The sequence below is a fragment of the Vombatus ursinus genome, unplaced genomic scaffold, assembly GCF_900497805.2.
Source record: "Vombatus ursinus unplaced genomic scaffold, bare-nosed wombat genome assembly UNPS02014959.1, whole genome shotgun sequence".
Classification (NCBI taxonomy): domain Eukaryota; kingdom Metazoa; phylum Chordata; class Mammalia; order Diprotodontia; family Vombatidae; genus Vombatus; species Vombatus ursinus.
The window spans coordinates 4,290,373-4,308,670 of NW_020954737.1; the positions used below are offsets into that span (position 1 = coordinate 4,290,373).

General features: G+C 39.5%; 1 protein-coding gene across 1 annotated transcript in view; it reads right to left on the bottom strand.

Annotated features, from left to right (window-relative positions):
- Window positions 1–4,706: 4,706 nt before the first annotated feature.
- The window catches only part of HACD2 (3-hydroxyacyl-CoA dehydratase 2), a 96,078-nt gene continuing 82,486 nt past the window's right edge, over window positions 4,707–18,298 (bottom strand). Inside the window, exon 7 of the mRNA XM_027845130.1 lies at window positions 4,707–6,058. Coding sequence (XP_027700931.1) covers window positions 5,976–6,058 — 83 coding nt within the window. The 3' untranslated portion in view covers window positions 4,707–5,975. The remainder of the gene's footprint in view (window positions 6,059–18,298) is intronic.

The following is an 18,298-nucleotide window of genomic DNA, read 5'->3' on the forward strand; positions in this document are numbered from 1 at the left end:
CCATACTTCCCTGTGTGTGTGTGTGTGTGTGTGTGTGTGTACCAGCATGTGTGTGCATGTGTTTGCATTTTGCTGTTTCTTCTCTTTTTTGAGGATCAGGTCTGTGTCCAGGTATAAAACTAACTCTTCCTAGACCATGATGCATCTCTTATCTCTCTCTAAATTACCTGCAATCTCATGTTACGTAAACCAGTGGTGCCCTAGAAGGAGTACTGATTGGTAACCTAAGTCTTACTGGAGGGACTCCTTGCAGGAATGCCTTTTTGTCTAACCTTTTTTTTTCTCCCTGACTAGTGATTTCATCTTTGTGTAGAACTCCTGTTGTAGAAATGTCTTAGCATTGATGTAGATGAGCAACTCATGTGTAACTTCTAATCCTGGAGAGCTGCATGAGGCAGAGAGAAATTGAGCGACTTGCCCATGGTCACACAGCCAATGTGCATCAGGGGTTAAGCCTTGAAGCTACATCTTTTTGAATCCAAGCCCAGTACGCTAACCACTATATCATGCTGCTTCTTCCTTTAGGGTTACTGTTAAAAATTACATTCTCAATCTATTAAAGTCATTCTTGACAGATGTATATGTTTGCACTGAACTAGAAAATCTGACACAAGTCTACCTGCTTACCAGTCTTTATTAAATAACTTAATCTGGTCAAGAAAGTCTTATCTTTTTCTTTGAGTAAAATTCAACCCCAAATACTCTGGGCCACTTTCTCAAAGCCTTAAGAAACTTCTGATCGGGACGGCAATTCCTTCCACCCTTCAAGAAAAATAAACTAGATTTTAGGATAACGTTTTCTCAGGGAAACAGTCTTCATAATATTTTTTTTAGTCATTAATCAGCAGTAAAGAAGAGGATACAAAGTGTTTGTAACAATGCCGTTGCAATATTTAATGGTGAACAAGAAATTGCCTGTCTGTGCTGAGGGCCTGAGCTGCTAGGTGGCGCCATAGTGCACAGAGTGCAGGGCTTGGACCCGGGAACTCACCTGCCTAAGCTCAAATCCAGTCTCAGACACTTCAAGTCTCCAAACCCAGTTTGCCTCAGTTTCCTCACCTGTAAAATGAGCTGGAGGAGAAGGAAATGGCAAACTGCTCCAGTATCTTTGCCAAGAAAACTCCAAATGGGGTCATGAAGAGTCGGACACGACTGAATAACAGCTTAGAGTCTATCACTGGATTTAAAGGAATGCATGAATAAGCTCATCCCTTAGATTGTGAGCTACTTGAGGGCAGGGATTACCTTTTACCTTTCTTTGTAACCCCAGTATTTAGCAGGGTGCCTGGCACAGAGTAGGTGCTTAATAAATGTTTATTGACTGATATATTTCAGGGAATTTTAAAAAATCAGACTGATTAAAAAAAGAGAGATCTTTCTTAGTTGTGTGATAAGATCACAAATGTAGCAAAAGAAGAGACTTTAAAAGCAATCTAGTCCAACCTCCTCGTTTTACAGATGAAGAAACTGAGACCCACAAGTATTCAGCGGTGGGAGAGCCAGTATTTGAACCCGTATGCTTTGACTCCAAGAAGTGCTAGGAACAATTTTTCTCATTAAATAAATCAACCATTAGGCTACGGATTAAAATAACCATGTGAGTAGAACTGCGAGGCTATCTCTAATTTTTAAGACAAATGAGACACAGAGCAGTGTTTATGGTACAGTAGAGAGTACAATGGACTTAAAAGTCAGGAGTCCTGGATTCTGGGTTTGACATTAAGTAATTGTGTGAACCTGGACAAGTGCCCCACCTGGCTGGGCCTCAGTCTCCTCATATGTAAACTGAAGTAGTTGAAGTAGACGATGTCAACTCTTACATTCTAAGACCTTTTACCAGGGCAGCCACAGCTAGTAATTCTGGCACCGGGAACAATCAGCATTGAAAGGGAATCTCAAATCAACTTGAAATATGAATTTGGGGACAGAAGACCCAAGATCTCTGGACAAAAGGTTCCTTGGTAGGGAAAAAACCTGGGATGCTGACCCATGTGAGGGAAGACCAGAATCCCAGGATTAGAGGTTGCCGCCATCTGCTATCTTCCTCTTTTATAGAGCTAAATATTTAGGCTGACTAGGTGCTAACCTGAGTTGTTTCTACTTCTTTAAGGACTGTGTGTTTGTAAGAGCCTTCTAAATATCAGTAACCCTAGTTGAACTGTAACCACAGAACTCTTGATTTAAGGGATTAAGTAGGGACCAAAGGTCATGTTTCCATCACACAATAAAATGTATATGGAAATCTAGAATTGCAAAGCTCAGTGCCTTGCAAACAGGAAACGTTTTCTATCCTCTTCTTTACTGCTGATTAATTTAATGACTACTTCTGGGGCAGCTAGGTGGCGCAATGGATAGAGCACTGGCCCTGAAGTCAGGAGGACCTGAGTGCAAATCCCGGCCTCAGACCAAACACTTGACACTTATTAACTGTGTGACCCTGGGCAAGTCACTTAACCCCAACTGCCTAAGAAACAAAACAAAAACTATTTGCCTGAGAAAACATTATACTAAAATCAAATTTATTTTTCTTGAAGGGCAGAAAACTCAAAGCAAGACTTAGGGAACAGAAAGTCTAAGTCCAGAGAACCTTGGCTTTCCCACATATTCGCTTTCTGATATAGTTGCTGAAGGTTACTAATAATTGAGATTTACTCTGTATGGATAACAATTCATATCACTGGTATTTCAAACCCAGGCAGATAGGACATCAGTTTATTTTTAAATGTAACACACAAATCAGTATTTTATGAATTAGACTTATTACCACAATAACATTATCCAGTAGAAAGTTTCCAAATGCATGCGTAAAAAGTTTAAGCATAGTCTTTGAACTTCAGATTTCTAAATATACAAAAAATACATTCAACTTACGTAATTTTAGTGAATCACTTATAAAATTAGTTTAATTTTCACAACATAGAAAAATACAAAAAGACTATATATACAACATATACATATATATGTATATGTAAATATATATGTAATTTTCACCCAAATTTCAATGGAAATGCATTCAATTTGACATAATCTGATAAATTCTTTGTCCATAGCCATGCTGTTCTTTCTTCCTAAGTGAATAATTAATAAACAAATGTTAATGTGCATTCAATTTGCTCACATGCACCTATAATTCTAGGGCTTGTCAAATTTTCATGTTGGAAGTTCACTCCTTTACTGTTAGGAAGAAAATGTTTTATTCTCCAAGTCTTTAGAATGCCTTTGATAATGCTTGTTAAACGTTCAAAAGAATGGTCCTAAGTGGCAGATGGAGCACAGCAAGCTGCAGAGGAGGCGCCCATGTCTACAAAGTACTACTGCACACCTCAAAGAAACTTCACTTATTGAAAGAAGAAGGGGGCTCCTGCAGGGGTGATCTGAAGACAAGCAGATCCAGTTAGTTGCAAAGAAAATTCTTTTGACTCTATCTTGAAATCAAGAAAACTCTGAAGTCTGACAAAATTCCCTCCAAAATACCACATTATTTTTCTGTGCAGTAAACTGCACTTCAAAAAGATGCTGGTCTCTGTGGGATAGGATGGACTTAGCTTACAAAAGAACACTACTATTTCAAATGGGAAACTGATTCATGTTGGAGAATCGAGAAACCAGTTACTGAGAAATATTATGGAAGGGATTCCTTGGTACGCCTTACTTGTCCGCATTATGAGTAGTTCAGATGTTGGAATGGGGAAGGGAAGAATATTTAATATAACATAAAATTCCCAGTGAGACCCTACTTGAAAAAGGATTATGTTTTTCTTTTATTATCCAAATCAAATTTGGTGAGGTGCCATTGTTTGCACTGGTCTACTTATCATGAATGATGATACAATCCCAAAGCAGAGACTCTTAAACAAACAGGATTACTCAGAACAAAACGATTGTTTTCAGCATTTTTTTTCAATTTCCATTCTTCTTCCTCTTCTCCAACTCCCAAAACTATTAAAAAAAAAATAACCAAATATTTTCCCTCCTCCCAATAGCAAAGTAGGTGTGGTCCATATTGCTTCCATTTTATAAGGGTATCAAATTTTGGTGGAAAGAAAAAAGAGAAAAAAGGAATTTGGGGTCAAAAAACATTTAATATGATTAAAGATTACCTGACATAGTGAGGAATTTCCATGCCAACTCAAAGCAGAACAAATTCTGTCCCGACACATCCAACATAAATCTCACTAAAATTGAAGCAAAATTTTAAAATTCAAACCTAAACTAACTTGTTCGTTTTTTAAAAAATAATAATTATTAGCATTTATATAGCACTTTAAAGTTTGAAAAGTGCTTTATTTATGTTAACTCATTTGATCCTCACAACAACCCTGGGAGGTAGGTGCTATTATTACCCCCATTTTACAGATGAGGAAACTGAGGCACAGAGAGGTTAAGTGACTTGCCCAGGGTCACAGGGCTAGTAAGTGTCTTAGGCAAGAGTCAAAATCAGGTCTTGCTGACTCTATGTCCTGCACTCTGTTCAATCCAGCTGCATTTTCTCCTTCTACCTGGGCTCCATATGCTATTTGCATAATTCTTGTTTATTTTCCTTCTTAGCTTACAAATGCTTATGAAACAAGCATTAAAAAAAAAAAAGGTTAAGCTGGGTTTTCCATTATAACATTCATCTGATCTTAGCAAGTGTATTTAAAGCGATAATTACTCTACAGACCAGACATTTTGTTTAATTACCATTAAAACTCAACCAAAATCAATTGGGTAAAGGCTCCAGAGACCAAACTTTATTTAGATTCTGATGAGTATCTAAGATTAACTTTCCAATTTTAATCCAACTTCTTCTTTAAAGGTTTGAGACAATGTCACTAAATTAGCAGGTGAGTAATTAAACAGAATGAAGCTTGCAAGTGAAACAAAAGAGCTTGACAATGCTTGGGTTCATTACTTCCCAACTTTAATTTTTTTTACTGCTTCTGTATTCATAACATAGGAGTTGTTGAAAGAAGAATCATACCCAAGGAAATGCACTGATAGAGAGGAGCTGGATAATCGAAAAATTATAAAGATGTTAGAAAAGCTATCCCAGATTGGTTTCTGGAACTCTACTTCTCAGGACAGCCCCTGCTCCTGACCTGTTTCTTCTCTTTCTGTAAAGATTTTTCCACCCCTACATACCCTGCTGGCTAACAGACTGAACTGGGTTAATGTTGGAAAAGGTTCATAATAAGGGGTTTCTTAGTAGTTCTACTGTGCAAATTTGTTAATTGCCTCAAGAGTTTGTTTCTGCCTGAGAACTGTTTCTCGACTGAAAAACTGACTGAGGCTAGGCCTCTAATGACCTACAGATATTTAGGCAACCGCCCCTCCTTGGGAAAGGGCAATGATTGCTTAAATGGAGGTCCCCCAAAAGAGACAATTACAGTCGGTGACAGAATTGTAAGGTGGACTGACATCTGAATTTGCTGCTTCTGATGCCAAACATTGCCCCTTTGTTCCCCAGGCTTGCCCAGTGCAATTCCCTTACTGGATGTGGGGTGATATTACTATGGTCCCAGACAGAACCTCAGAGCATTCCCAGGAATAAAGTTGGTCATTCCAGCAATACATAGTTTCCAGCATGCAGTCAAGTACTTTGAAAAGGCAAAGCTAAGTACACAGCAGAAACAAAACATAATTAAAATTTGAGCTGGGCATTCAGTTGGTACAACTTTTATCGCTTGGACTATAACTCTGAAGCATTGAGCATGAAGGATATTTAGCAGATACATGAAGAGAAGGGAAGCTACATAACATGTCATCCCCTCCCCCTCCTTACATTTTTGGAATTTCTGGTTGAGAAAGCATGCCGACAAGATATTCCAGTGTGTTTCATGTAATAACTCCTTGTAAATCTCAGGTCCACTGGCCATGTCTTTTTTAGTATTTAAAAATAGTCCTTGCTTATTCTTCTCTGTGAAACATGTTGGGAACTCAAAAAGTCTGCAGCATTTTTGATCTGTGGAGAGTTTTGTGGGGGAGAGCAGGAATCATTCACATTTCTTGTGTTCTTCAGGATGAGAAAGGACCTTTCTTCTCTGGTGTATCATGTGCAAGTACAGCTGAGGGAAAACTGGAAAGAAACACAATGAGATTAATAGCTCAAATTAAAGGTGACTTTGAAAAGCCCCCTACCACAAGGGCACGCCTTAACAAAGGAGAGGAGCACCTGGGGGGAATGGCAGGGTGGTGGACTGAGGAACAAGGAGCACTGTGGATGACAGAACAAATCAAACATTTCCCTCGTACAGTTATGTTTATTGAAAAGAAGTGGTAAACAATTCGCTCTTTATGTTTTAGCCAAAAGACGAGGGGGCACAGCTGGGCAGATGGCAGTCATTACTAACACAAGTAATAACAACAGTGTCACACTGCAGCTGGCTAGTCCTTTCAGATTTTTTCAAACAGCTTTCCTTTCTAGTCTCACATTCAATACTTATGAAAACTTTGTGAGGTGGCTGGGTTGGCTTTTATAAATGAGGAGGCCAAGGTATTTGTGAGCCATTCATAGAGCTGGGCCTGGACCTCAAACGGCAGGGAGAGGTAGAGATCTCGAGGTCTAGCCTGCCTGACATTTTAAGCAGAGTTATTTTAAAACACCAAGGATTTGTAATTTTGTCCATATGGCTGCTCCTGCTGGCGATGGCAATCCCTCTGTAACACAGACCATCCTCAAGTGGTGCTGTGGAGAAATAACCCGACGAGCCTTCCAAGCTTAGCAAGGCTGACCCTTGGGTAGCCGGCACACAGGCAATCCCGGGGCCCCACTGAATTGGAATTATCAATGTGGAAAGAAGTGGTTCTTGAGTAGGGCTATGAAGAAGACTGGGAAACTGATCTATTCTAATAGGAAAAGAACAACAGGGAGGCCTGAGGACACAAAGGGATGGCTATTTGATTTAATCAAAATTAAGTGGAGTTTTGAAGGGGAAAAGTGATAAATCTCTATTTCTTCAGATGTATGCCAGCATTGAGGCACTGGAGATGCTGTTCAAACTCAGTTCACTAAGTTCTTTACTAGGAAGAAGAAAAGTCAGTGTTAATTTGGGTTATATCAGCCAGGTAACTCAAGAGTAAAGTGGTTTCCAGATCAATTTTTTACTTAAAAAAAAAAAGTTCAAATCCATATCTTGTCGTTCAGCAGTGTCTGATCAATTCAGTAAATACTGATTAAGCACCTACTGTGTGCACAGCATATGCTAGTAGCTGCAGTGGACAGTGACCCTACACATTCTAGTAGGGCGGAGGGATTAGGAGAGGCTATAATACATAAAGGGCAGCAGTGAAGTAAAGGTCAGTGGAGGCAGTAGAAGAGAGTAGAAGGATTACTGGCCTTAGGGTCAGAACACTTGAGTTTAAGTTCACACACTATGATGTTGGCCTACTCACCTGGCCTCTCTGGGCCTCAGTTTTCTTGTCTATAAAACAGGCAGAGTGACTTGGGAAGCTCTTTCTAGCTCTAACATTCTGTGATTCTATAAAAGTCTGACACTAAAATGAAGGATGTTAATTAAAGCCAGGGAACACTTTTTGAATATTAGTCTTTGCGAGAATGATTTTGATCAGAGAGTCCAAAAAATTTGACAAGCTCTATTATATGAAACCAAAGATATAATTAAGCCATAAGGATGTTAATTTTAATATGAATAATGGTATTAATAATAAAATAATATTACTAATGAAATGGGAGAAATTTAACATTTCTCTAAATTTAGGAGGCCTCAGCAGAGAAGCAGGTAGATTAAAAAAGAAACTACCTGAACATCTGTAATCCCACCTGCTGTAATTAGTTCAGAGCATGTATGTGTGTGTGTGTGTGTGTGTACACAGTATATTGAGGACTTCCAGCCTCCCCAAGGCTCTGAAGAATACAAGGGGTGAAAGAACAGTAACAATTTCTCAGGCTGGGGCCAGCAGATCGGGGAGGGACCCGAAAGCAGCTCAGTCACTGATGAAGAAACAGGATGGTTAAGGAGCAGACTGCTTCAGCCATCCCAGAGGCTGAGAATGGAGATGGAGCAGCTTTTTTCTGTTCCCTTCTTCCCAGACAACTCCATGACGGCTCAGCACCAGCGACAAGACTGGAACTTCCCCTGCATTTGGAATTACTCATATGTCCAAAGGAGGGGCTGCCAGGACCCTAAAATAATTGTGGGTAATTTTCTGTAGCCAGGATAGAGAAGAATAACTACAGGAAGTCCTACGAGATTTCCTAATAGAGAAGGCCTGGTTTCCTCCTCCACATTTCAAGGAGAGATCCCTGCTGCTTCTGGGGAAACAGCTGATGATCCATGACAACCTCCTGGCAGTGTCCACCTTCACCTCTGACCCACCAGCAGGGCTCAGCGTTACTCTAAAATGAGGGGGTTTCCATTGGGCTTACTCACAGCTCCCCAACAGTGTATGATCGGGGCGATGACTCAGAGGAGATTGATGAAATCCCCTGCAATTTGTGATAGGGGTGAGGGAAAACTGAGAGCGAAGCTTCTCGAAGCAAAATGTCTTTTTAATGCTGATATTAGGGACAACCTGCAGCACCCTCACTTTCTGATGACCTTAGTCAGTATTCATAGTTAGCTGAGGATTGCATCCTGGGCCTATATATGTCAATAATACTGAGTCACCTTGGGCAAAGGCAGCTAACCTTGCACTTTCCATCTGTAGTTCTGCTGGGTTTGAACTCTACGGAACATGATGAGCCCCTGCCAAAACACCCGCACTGTCCACCCTTCCTCCTCTTTAACGTGCTGTCTTCTCCCATTAGACTGTAAGCTCTTTGAGGGCAGAGACTGCCTTTCTTTTTCTTATTTGTATCCCAGAGCTTAGCACAGTGCCTGGCATATAGTAGGTGCTTAATAAATGTTTACTGAATTAAATGACTGAATCTTTTCCAAAAGTGCAATGAAGAAAGCCACAAAAATATCACAGGGTGGTGCAAACTGGAAATTAGGAAGAAATAGAAAAATCTTCAGAACATTTAAGAAAGCCATTCCCAAATTCTTTTGATAAAGACAGGCGAGTGTACTAGCAAACGCACAGGAGTGTAGACCACCCTGAGAAACTAGATGAACATCTAGATACATCACCAGGATGAGAGAGCACTGTGCTGAGAGTTCTGGAAGGACTCAAGGATATAACTGGGAAGTGGGTGGTCCAAAGTTACCTCTCAATATAAATGATCAGAGTCTTGTCAATGTAACTGCCATCCATAAGAAAAGCTGCTCTGTGGACTCTGGATAGGAGTTTCAGGTAACTACTAGAAGCCATAATAAAAGGCAAGATGACAGAATATTTAAGAAATCAAAAGTCTGCGGGGTGGGGTGTAAGGTCACATTTTCCTTAAGGGAAAATAAAATTTGATTAATCCATTAAAGCTCTCTGAGGAGGTTAAAAAAAAAAACCCCAAAGCATGTAGATAATGAGAAACTAATAGACATCATTTATTTGAACTTGCCCAATAATCATTCTATACCCAAGACAAAATTTTATAACTCAGGCACTGGGGGGAACATGTGGATCAAGGACAGGAAACTGGTGTTTTAGAGACAGGAAACAAAGGGATTCTGTTCCAGGTGGAGAAGCTTAAACAGTAGCATCTCCCAGGGACTGGCACTGAGACTAGTTTTATTTCACTGTTTTGTAACTAAAGAGGGATTGCAAAGTAAAATCTTCAAGTCGGTAAATGACACTAAGCTCTTTTGGGTAACGAAATGTCAAGCCGACGAGGATAAATTGCTGGAAGACGCTCTGGAGCTGTGTGAGTGGGCAGAAATGTGGTAAGTAAGCTTCAGAAGGCAGGTATGAGGTAATACATTTAGGGAAAAATGAAGGGATCTCTCTATCAAGGAAGAAGATGCATTCCAAGGTCATGCTTCTTTGTCAGAAATTCCACTTCCAGAAGTAGAAATAGCATAGAAAGCAAGGAATACATTCCAGGATGGCAGAAAAAGAGGATTATTATGAGGTTAAAATAATGAAAATCACCTAAAATAATGCTGAATGTGGTAGAAAACATAAAATATACACCTGTTAGTATTGGAGACAGAAGACAGGGATAGTGAGAGGTAGGCCACTAGGGAAAGGAATAAGGAAGACCTGGGCCAGGGCAGGGCAGGCTCCAGATCTTAAAAGAAGTTTACGTAACATAAGCTTCTCTGCTTCCAGAAGCTTCTGGGATAACCTTCTAGTTGATGCATTTAGCTTAGCCCCAATGGATTTTCCCCAGAGCAGCAGGACCCCAGAAGACCCTCTTCATGTCACAAGTCACCCCGAAAGGACTAAGTCAGATTTACCTTCAGGGCATTCATTCTTATATCAGGACCTGACCAAAACATGATCTCAGTTGTTTGATGACCCTTGACATTACTTTAGGTAGGAACAAAACATTTTGTTCCAATATCAGGTGTAAATCTGGAGATAAAAGATCTGAAAATGCAAGGCAGCATATTGACCAACTTATTCCCATTAAATATAATCAACCAATCGAGTGCAAATGACTGATAACAGCAGATCCTCCTCTGTTCTGATGGGGGGGGCAGTTAAAAAGTGGGAAGGCTGATGGAGGGAAAGGGGGAAGTTAGGAACAAACTTCTATGATTTCACAACTTTGTTAAGGTTTGGCGTTTTTTGCTTTGAACTCTTTGTCTAAGTCTTTTTCTGGTGTGTAGTCATCCACAAGTCATTGAATTATTTGACACAAGCCATGTCAACAATGCTACATGTGATTTAAGATGACTCCCCCCCTCCAAACATGGCTGACTTGACAGGGGACTTGGTTCCCTGGGTCTTTCAGGTATGACTAGATTCCAAGTTACAGTTACAGAAAAATGGACTCTAACATTTTAGTTACCATCCTGGAAAAGGATCAAATTGCTCACAGAATGACAGATTTAGAGCTGGAAACGACCTCAGAACCCAGTGAATCCATCTCTTTTACTTCACAGTTGAGGAAACTGAGGATGAAAGAGATTAAATGACTTGTCCAGGGTCACACAGCTAGTCATTGTTTATCCTTTATAGGACTGTGATCAATACAAGTCTTCCACAGTTGATCATCATTACAATATTGCTGTTACTGTGTCCAATTATCTCCCAGTTCTGCTCATTTCACTATACATCATTTTATATTTTCATAACTCTCTTTCAATGTGGTATTACGTTGTTGTTGCTGTTGAGTTGTGTCCAACTCTTTGTGACCCTGTATGGGGTTTTTTTTGGCAAAGATAGTGGAGTGGTTTGCTGTGTCCTTCTCCAGTGGCAAACAGAGGTTAAGTGACTCGCCCAGAGTCACATAGCCTGAGGCCAGATTTGAACTCAGTTCTTCCTGACTCCAGGCTCTATCCACTGAGCCACCAAGCTGCCTCCTGTAGTATTATGACCAAAAGGCAAAGCATCTGACAAAGTCTCCTATAATATCCTTGTGGACAAAAAATGATGAAATGTGGGGATTCTTACTTTAGGTAGAATGATTATATCAAAGAATATTAATAGTTCAGAGTTAACCTGGAGGAAAGTCTCCCATAGGGAAATGTCTTTAGTATCATCCTATATACAATTTGTTATTAATAGTTTGCACAAAGATATTGAAGAAATGCTTATCAAATGTGCAGATGATCCAAATACGGGAGTATCAATTAACATAAATGTAAGAGAAGACTCAAAATCATGTTGACGAACAAGAATACTGAGCTTAGATGAACAAGACAAGTAGGTTTGGTGTGGGTTCAGAAACCATATGAGAAATAATTGAAGGAAAAGAAAAGAAAAGATAGAATGGGGGGCGGGGGGGAGGGGAGAGACTAGGTGTCCCCAGTCTGGAAGTGCAGTGACCACTCCAAGGACTGATCCAAATAATCCCAATACCAATAAGCAGAAAACTTTGACCTGCTCCATTTTCCCAGCCTGGCCCAGTTTACCTCTCTTTAGGTAGTCGAGTGGCCCTCAGCTCTCTGGGGCTCACCATACTGAAGCCAAATTTAGTACAGATACTCCCTTGGCTTCAGCCCTACTACAGCTTGGAACTCTTGAGCTCCAGGGCTTCATCGGCATCAGCCTCCCCAAAAGCTAGAGTGGCTACACCATCGTGCCCAGCAGTGAGCGTTTTCTTCAAACATCTAAGTGCTGTCACATGAAGAAAGATTAGACCTTCCTACTGCTTCAGAGAACATAATTGGGACCGAGGAGGGGGGAAGGGAGGGAAGGAATTAATATACTTCAATCTGTACTCAGAGATCATCAGTTCTCTCTCAGTAGGCAGATAGTATTTTCCATCATGGGTCATTCGGAATTGTCTATGTATAGTTTCATGTAAGTCTTGCCAGGTTTTTCTGCAACCATCCACCTCATCATTTCTTATAGAACAATAGTATTCCATCACCATACCCCACAACTTGTTCAGCCATTCCCCAGCTGACGAGCATCCCCCTCAATCTCCAATTCTTGGCCACCACAAAAAGAGCTGCTATAAATATTTTCGTACATACGGCTCTTTTCCTTTCTCTTTGACCTGTTTGGGTACAGACCTAGTAGTGGTATTACTCAGTCAAAGGTCACACACAGTTTTATAGCCCTTTGGGCATACGTGAAGACAGTCTTTTATACATTACACTGAGGAGAGGTCCAACAGTGGAAAGGGCAGCTTTGTAGGGTTGTGAATGTCTGTCACTAAAGTAACTCAGGCACAGACTGGATGATCACTTGTTAGGGGTACTGTAAGAAGAGATTCCTGCATCGGATAGGAAGTTGGGCTCATTTGCTTCTGAAGTTCCTCACAACCATAAAAAGCAAGGTTTAAATGAAGGGACTGCGCAAACGAATTAAGATGAATTACAGCTTTTCTCCCTTACAGAGTGCTAGCTTTTTAAACTTCATAGCAAAATCAACAAGAAATCTGTATGCGAAAGAGGACTGGATTAGATTGCCTCTAGGGCCCCCTATTAGCTTCTAAATCTGTGATCTGAGGACACAATGAAAATGCATTTCACTTTATTAAGAAAATAATTTGGAATGGTGCAGTAGATAGAGTACCAGCCTTGGATTCAGGAAGACCTGAGTTCAAATCCGGACTGAGACACTTGACACTTTTTAGGTGTCTGAACTTGGGCAAATAACTTCACCCCGTTGCTTCACAAATAAATAAATAAATAAATAATCAAATAAATAAATAAAAAAATAGATGGATCGATAGATAGATAGATAGATAGATAAAGAAATAAATAGTTTGGGATGGGGGGGGAACAACATTGTCTATTGGTATAGATTAGGTCATTTTCCCCCCAAATGTAAATTATAATTTTATCTACCCCAAGGAGTTCAATGACAAAAAGAATAGGCCTATATACACCAAAAATACCTATAGCAACATTTTTTTGTGCTAGCAGGGAACTGAAAACAAAATAAATGCCCACCAACTGGGGAATGGCTAAACAAGCTGTACATAGTGTGTTATAGGAAATGATGGAGATGACAAAGTTCATCATCCAACAGGGGAAAACTTATGTGAACTGAAGCAAAACTAAGTCAGCAGAAACTGGAAAGCAACATAAACAATGACTACAGCAATGAAAATACAAAGAACAAGACCAAAACAATAAAAATGAATGTTGTGACAGTTTAACGATCAAGATGTAGAGCTACGAGAAAGCAACTCCCCTATTCCTTTGCAGAAGTGGGAGCCATGGCTGTGGAAGGTTGCATATACTATCACGTTTTTCAGGATATGTTGGTTAGTTTTGCTAAGCCGATTCCCTTCTTCCCCTTTTTTATTCAATGTTATAAAAGAAATTACTTTCTAGAAAAGGGATAAAGGTAGAATACACTGAGAAATTTAGGTGCTGTAAAAACAATGTATCTTCCTTAAAATGATTAAGTAGCATCTACCTGAAACCTTCAGTAAGCATCATATGTAATGGGGATAAGCTCGAAGCATTTCCAATAAGACTGGGGGTGAAACAAGGATGTCTATTATCACTACTGTTGTTCAATACGGTACTGGAAATGTTAGCTTTGGCAATAAGAGAAGAAAAGGAAATTGGAGGCATTAGAATAGGCAAAGAAGAAACAAAGCTATCACTCTCAGCAGGTGATATGATATACTTAGAGAATCCTAGAGAATCAAGTAAAAAACTACTTGAAATAATAAACAACTTTAGCAAAGTTGCAGGTTATAAAACAAACCCACATAAATCATTGGCATTTCTCTATATTACCAACAAAGCTCAACACTAAGAGATCGAAAGAGAATTCCATTAAAAGTTACTGTAGACATTATAAAATATTTAGGAGTCTACCTGCCAAAACAAACCCAGGAACTATATGAACACAATTACAAAACACTTTTCACACAGATAAAGTCAGACCTAAATAACTGAAAAAATATCAGTAGGGTAGGCCGAGCTAAATAAAAAATGACAATTCTACCTAAGCTAAATTACTTATTCAGTGCCATACAAATCAAACTACCAAAAAATTATTTTATAGGGCTAGAAAAAATAATAACAAGATTCATCTGGAAGAACAAAAGGTCCAGAATATCAAGGGAACTTAATGAAAAGAAATGCTAGGAAAGGTGTGGCCTAGTCACGCCAGATATTAAACTGTATTATAAAGCAGCAATCATCAAAACTACTTGGTACTGCCTAAGAAATAGGGTGGTAGATCAATGAAATAGGTTAGGTACACAAGACATAGTAATCAACGAGTATAGTAATCTACTATTTGATAAACCCAAAGACCCCAGCTTCTGGGATAAGAACTCACTATTTGACAAAAACTGCTGGGAAAACTGGAAAAGGGTATGACAGAAACTAGGCACAGACCAACATTTTACAGTATATACCAAAAGAAAGTCAAAATGGGTTCACAATTTAGATATAAAGGCTGAAACTATAAGCAAACTAGGAGGGCAAGGAATAGTTTACCTGTCAGATTTATGGAGAACAGAAGAATTTATGACCAAACAAGAGATAGAAAACATTATGAAATGCAAAATGGATAATTTTGATTACATTAAATTGAAAAGTTTTTGCACAAACAAAGCCAATGCAACCAAGATTAGGAAGGAAGCAGAAAACTGGGAAAGTTTTACAACCAGTGTCTCTGATAAGGGCCTCATTTCTAAAATATATAGAGAACTAAATCAAATTTATAAAAATACAAGTCATTCCCCAATTGATAAATGGTCAAAGGATATGAATAGGCAGTTTTCAGAGGAAGAAATTAAAGCTATCTGTAGTCATATGAAAAATGCTCTAAATCATTATTGATTAGAGAAATGCAAATCAAAACAACTCTGAGGGACCACATCACACCTATCAGATTGGCTGACAAGACAAAACAGGAAAATGATAAATGTTGGAGAAGATGTGGGAAAATTGGAACACTAATGCATTGTTGGTGGAGTTGTGAAATGATCCAACCATTCTGGAGAGCAATTTGGAACTATGCCCAAAGGGCTATACAAACATGCATACTCTTTCACCCAGCAATATCACTTCTAGGGCTGTACCCCAAAGAGATCATACAAATGAGAAAAGGACCCATATGCACAAAAATATTTATAGCAGCTCTTTCTGTGGTGGCAAAAAATTGGAAATTGAGGGGATGTCCATCCATTGAGGACTGGCTGAACAAGTTGTGGTATATGAATGTAATAGAATATTATTGTGCTATAAGAAATGATAAGCAAGCAGACTTCAGAAAAACCTGGAAAGACTTGTATGGACTGATGCTAAGTGAAGTGAGCAGAACTTGGAGAACATTGCACACAGTAACAACCACACTTTGCGATGACTGACTTTGATAGACTTAGCTCTTCTTGGCAATGCAAGGATCTAAGATATCTCCAAAAGACTCACAATGTAAAACGCTATCCAGATCCAGAGAAAGAACTATGGAGTTTGAGTGCAGATCGAAGCATACCATTTGCTATTTTTTTTTCTTCTGTTTTGTTTTGTTTCCTTTCTTGTGGTTCCTGCTATTGATTCTAATTCTTCCTTACAACATGACTAAAGTGAAAATGTGTTTCGTAGGAATGTATATGTAGAGTCTATATCAGATTGCATGCCATCTTGGGGACAGGCAGGGAGGGAGGGGGAGAAAAATTTAAAATTCAAAAGCTTATGGAAGTGATTGTTGAAAACTAAAAATAAATAAATTAATAAAAAAATTATCAATAAAATTTATTTTAAAAATAAAACTTGTTTTGTTTTACTTAAACATTTTAAAGTCTGCTGCTGCTCTCCCTTCCTGAGTGCCATCTCACAGATCCCCGAACCAACTCTGTTTTACACTTGAAAAAAGCTGATCTTTTTTGTTATCCTGATTCTATCACCAACAAGCAAGACAGGCTAATAAAATAATGAAAAATAAATGCAAATTTGGCTTTTTCATGAAGTTACCTACCTGAATATTTCTTCAAAATGGCACAGGACTTAGATTGGTATATTTCACACAAAAGCATGAAATGCTATATTCAGAGCAGACAAACTTATCATTTCTAACTTGTGACTCATTAAAAGCCTTAGTTTATAAAGTTTCAGGTACTAAATGAAGGATTAAATGTTGCTTGAGTTTAAACTGGATTTATGATATTGCCAACTATAAAGACTAGGAATTGAAAGGTTCCAGGAGTGGGGAACCTGCAGCCTTGAGGCCACATGTGGTCCTCTAGGTCCTCAAATGCAGCCCTTTGACTGAATCCAAACATCACAGTTCCCCACCCCTGCACTACTGCAGACAGACATAAAAAGAAAAAGATGTGGTATGGCAAATATTTTCTGGACAAGAGCAAATTGATTACAGACAATTCTCGACTTAAGAATGGAATGCGTTCCAAAAGTTAATTTATAAATTGTCTGGTGTTTTCCCAGAACTCTTTAAGATGGTTAGCTTTTAGGTCAGCCCACAAAAGCCCATCTAACCTTTCTGTAGAGTATTATACTAATGGCATTAAGAGAATCCAACTACCATGTGCAACAATGCTTCTATGTGAAAATTTATTTGGAGTCTCCACTTGGAATTTCAGAAATACTGTGGCCTTGGGAGCTAGACTGAAGATGATTGGCGAGAATGGTGATCCTGCCAGTTCCAAGTCTTTGTCAGTGGCTCCCAGAGATCCTAGGGGCCTGGGAAAGCAAGTTATTGGTGATAGAGCAAAGACAGGAATTTCAGGAGATTGAGGATGAGAAGAGAAAGGGGAAAGCAGAGACCATGATCTCCTTCTTGTATAAATTTTCAGTGACACTTTTTAGTTAAGGCTGGATTCTTGTCACTACTTTTTTTCTAATGGACCCCTGGGCTTGACCTGTAGGTTTCCCTTTTCACTTCCATCACCTGGAGTTCCTGAGGATGGTTTCTCTCTTCAGTGGTTTACTACAGAATACAATGTAGACTTAACAATTCCTCCCCTACCCTAAAATCCTCCAAGTAGGTATATAACCCAATGGGAGTTCTATTTCTAACGGTTTCTACTGCTATCAACACTAGGGAATGAAGAAAGAAGGGAAGAAAAGGTTTCCTCCTGTGCTTCCCACCCTCATTTACTATAGAAGCAATACCATTTCACAACCAGCCTCCTGCTGACAGGCCTCCAAATAAGGCCAGAACCTGCTACGGCCTGAGTTTTGTTTTTGTTTTTTTAAAACTGCTGGCAATAAAACATAATAAAGTGGAGAGGGAATAAAAGGCTCCCTGCTCCCTTCTGGTGCTGCCCCCCCCCCCCCCCAATTTGTGTACTTTTAACTTTTCAACAGAAAAAGAAACTGCAGAGAGGTCATGATAGTGGTTCTTTGGATACAGAAAGAACTAAAATGGATTCAGTTCTATTTCAGAGGTTTTTCTAAGAATCTCTTGAGCTTTGTCAATAGAGTAGCAGGGACCCCCTCAGGAAAGAGGAGGCAATTCATAGATTATATAGAGAAGATGTTTTAGAGGCCATTTAATCCAACCCCCTGCCCCCTCTGTAGAGCAGAGGAAACTGAAGCCTAGAGAGACACAGTGACTTAAGGTCAGGCAGCTGGTATCAGAGCTAGGCCTCTAACCATGTCTTTGCAGTCCTGATGTAGCATCCTCTTTCAGCCTCAAAGCATAACATTGGAGATGTTATCCCCCAAACATTGCTGGGGCTGAGAAGGGGGAGCTAGAGGAGCAAAGATAGGAAGGGAAATGACTATGAAGGTTCCACTTTCTTCCTTTGCCTCCACTGCAGATTCCAACTTGAACTGGCCTTAGGTCCAAGAGAAAAGCAGGGGCTGGGGTTGGGACCCCAGGCAACATTACTGTTTGCAGGGGGGGCAGAAGGCAATAAGCATTTACA